The sequence below is a fragment of the Mustela nigripes genome, unplaced genomic scaffold (genome assembly GCF_022355385.1).
Source record: "Mustela nigripes isolate SB6536 unplaced genomic scaffold, MUSNIG.SB6536 HiC_scaffold_9609, whole genome shotgun sequence".
NCBI classification, from domain to species: Eukaryota; Metazoa; Chordata; class Mammalia; order Carnivora; family Mustelidae; genus Mustela; species Mustela nigripes.
Window position 1 is genome coordinate 1 of NW_026749015.1, and position 1,832 is coordinate 1,832.

Here is a 1,832-nt window from a genome sequence, read left to right on the forward strand (position 1 = left end):
AAACAGCACAGGGGAGAAGACAGGGTCAGACCCTGCCTCAAGAGCCCTAAGGGGCCAAGGGTTCTGAGCGGCCATGTGCTGAGATGCCCACCTGGGTGGTGAACCATTCTTCCACGTCCCTGCGGTTGGTCTCCACCAGAGCCTCATACTGACTCCTGGTCTCATTGAGGACGCGGTTCAGGTCCACAGCAGGGGCTGCGTCCACCTCCACGTTGAGGCGGTCTCCAATCTGGCAGCGCAGGGTGTTGACTTCCTGTGGATGCAGAAAAGGCAAGAGTGACTCTCCTCAGTGAAGAATAAACTTGAGCCCCATTAGTCTATTTCTTTGGAAAAGAGACTTTGAGTGGAGCAGTCTGTGACAACTCAAGGCAAAATGCTCTGTGCTCCATGTGGCAGAGCTCCCTCCTCACACAACTGTGCCATGGCACTTGGGCTCAAATCCGAGGATTTGCTCGGATGCCACCAAAAGATGGACTAATTCCCAATGTTCCCAATTTGCAGACTGACTGCAGAAGACCTCATAATACAAAGAATTCACTGTACAATTTCAGATTGTATAGCAAACAATTCTTGCCATCAAATAAGATCATGGCATGGCCCCTCCAGGAGAAAGGAGGAGCCCCAGAACATTTTTCAATAAGACTTTGAAAGAGTGGAGATTTAGATCTACCAGGTTTGATTCTGTGACTTTTGGGGAGAGAGATGAGTTGGTAGGGCATGAATACAGCAACGCTGAGGCTCATTCAACAGCTCGGTGATCAATCAGAAGCTGATGGAGGGACTCTAGGAAACTCACATGACGCACCAGTTTTGAGTGAAAGATACACCTTATCTGAGAACATGGATAGGTTTCATCTCTTGTTTTTTCATTCATCCTGAAGTTTTGGTGTTTTTAAAGGAAAATCATAAAGTCAGCCCCAACCTCATATTCCAGTTTATGCCATCCCAAATCACTCAGTACCTGAGGCTGAGCTAGGGTACTTCATTTTTCATTTCTGGTCTCACCTCCTCATGGTTCCTCTTGAGGCACAGGAGCTCCTCCTTCAGGGACTCCACCTGGGCCTCCAGGTCGGATTTGCACAGGGTCAGCTCATCCAGGATCCTGCGTAGGCCATTGATGTCTGACTCCACCAGCTGCCTCAAGCCCAGCTCTGTCTCATACCTGCACAAGGACAAGGTCAAATCAGTGACCAGCAGACCTCCAAGATGTACAGAAATTACCTTTGATAGCCCCCATGCACTTAGCCTTTCCATTTTCTGCAATGAGTAGACCCAAGAGACAGAGGGTTCTGGAATCTCAGTCCAGACCAAATATTGATCCAAAAATAAACAGATCGATTTGAGTCCTCATCTATTTTTGTGATTCCTTTACTTGGTTCTCCTCAATCCCTATCGGATTCTTCACGACCGATGGATGGAAGTGTGGTTCAGTAAAACTATGGAAAATCCCTTTCACTTATCCAGAGATGAAACAAAAGGAATGACATCAGTGTGAAATCTGAACAACTCACTTGGTTCTGAAATCATCCGCAGCCAACTTGGCATTGTCGATCTGCACCACCAGCCTGGCGTTCTCAGACTTGGCACACAGAATCTGAAAGCAAGATTCTACTGTGAGGGCCACTTGAACTTGAGAAGGTCTTATTGTTCAAGGACAGTCAGTTGCTGTTGCACCCTCACAGAAGCCCCTCTCACCTTCTGCTGGAGCTCCTCAATGGTCCGGAAGTAGGACTGGTAGCTGGGACACACATAGGGCTCCTGCTGCTGGCACCGTTCCCGGATGCGGCTCTCCAGCTCCGCATTCTCCCGCTCCAGCTGGCGCACCTTCTCCA

The 1,832-nt window shown here is 48.9% G+C and overlaps 1 protein-coding gene across 1 annotated transcript; it reads right to left on the minus strand.

The window, feature by feature from the left end:
* Positions 1–91: 91 nt before the first annotated feature.
* LOC132009259 (keratin, type I cuticular Ha1) lies at positions 92–1,827 on the minus strand (the record flags this gene model as incomplete). Its single annotated transcript, XM_059387552.1, has 4 exons — positions 92–253; positions 1,006–1,162; positions 1,512–1,594; positions 1,696–1,827. Coding segments are annotated over 4 exons (534 nt in total), but the record flags the coding sequence as incomplete, so codon positions are not given.
* Between the last annotated feature and the right edge of the window lie 5 nt (positions 1,828–1,832).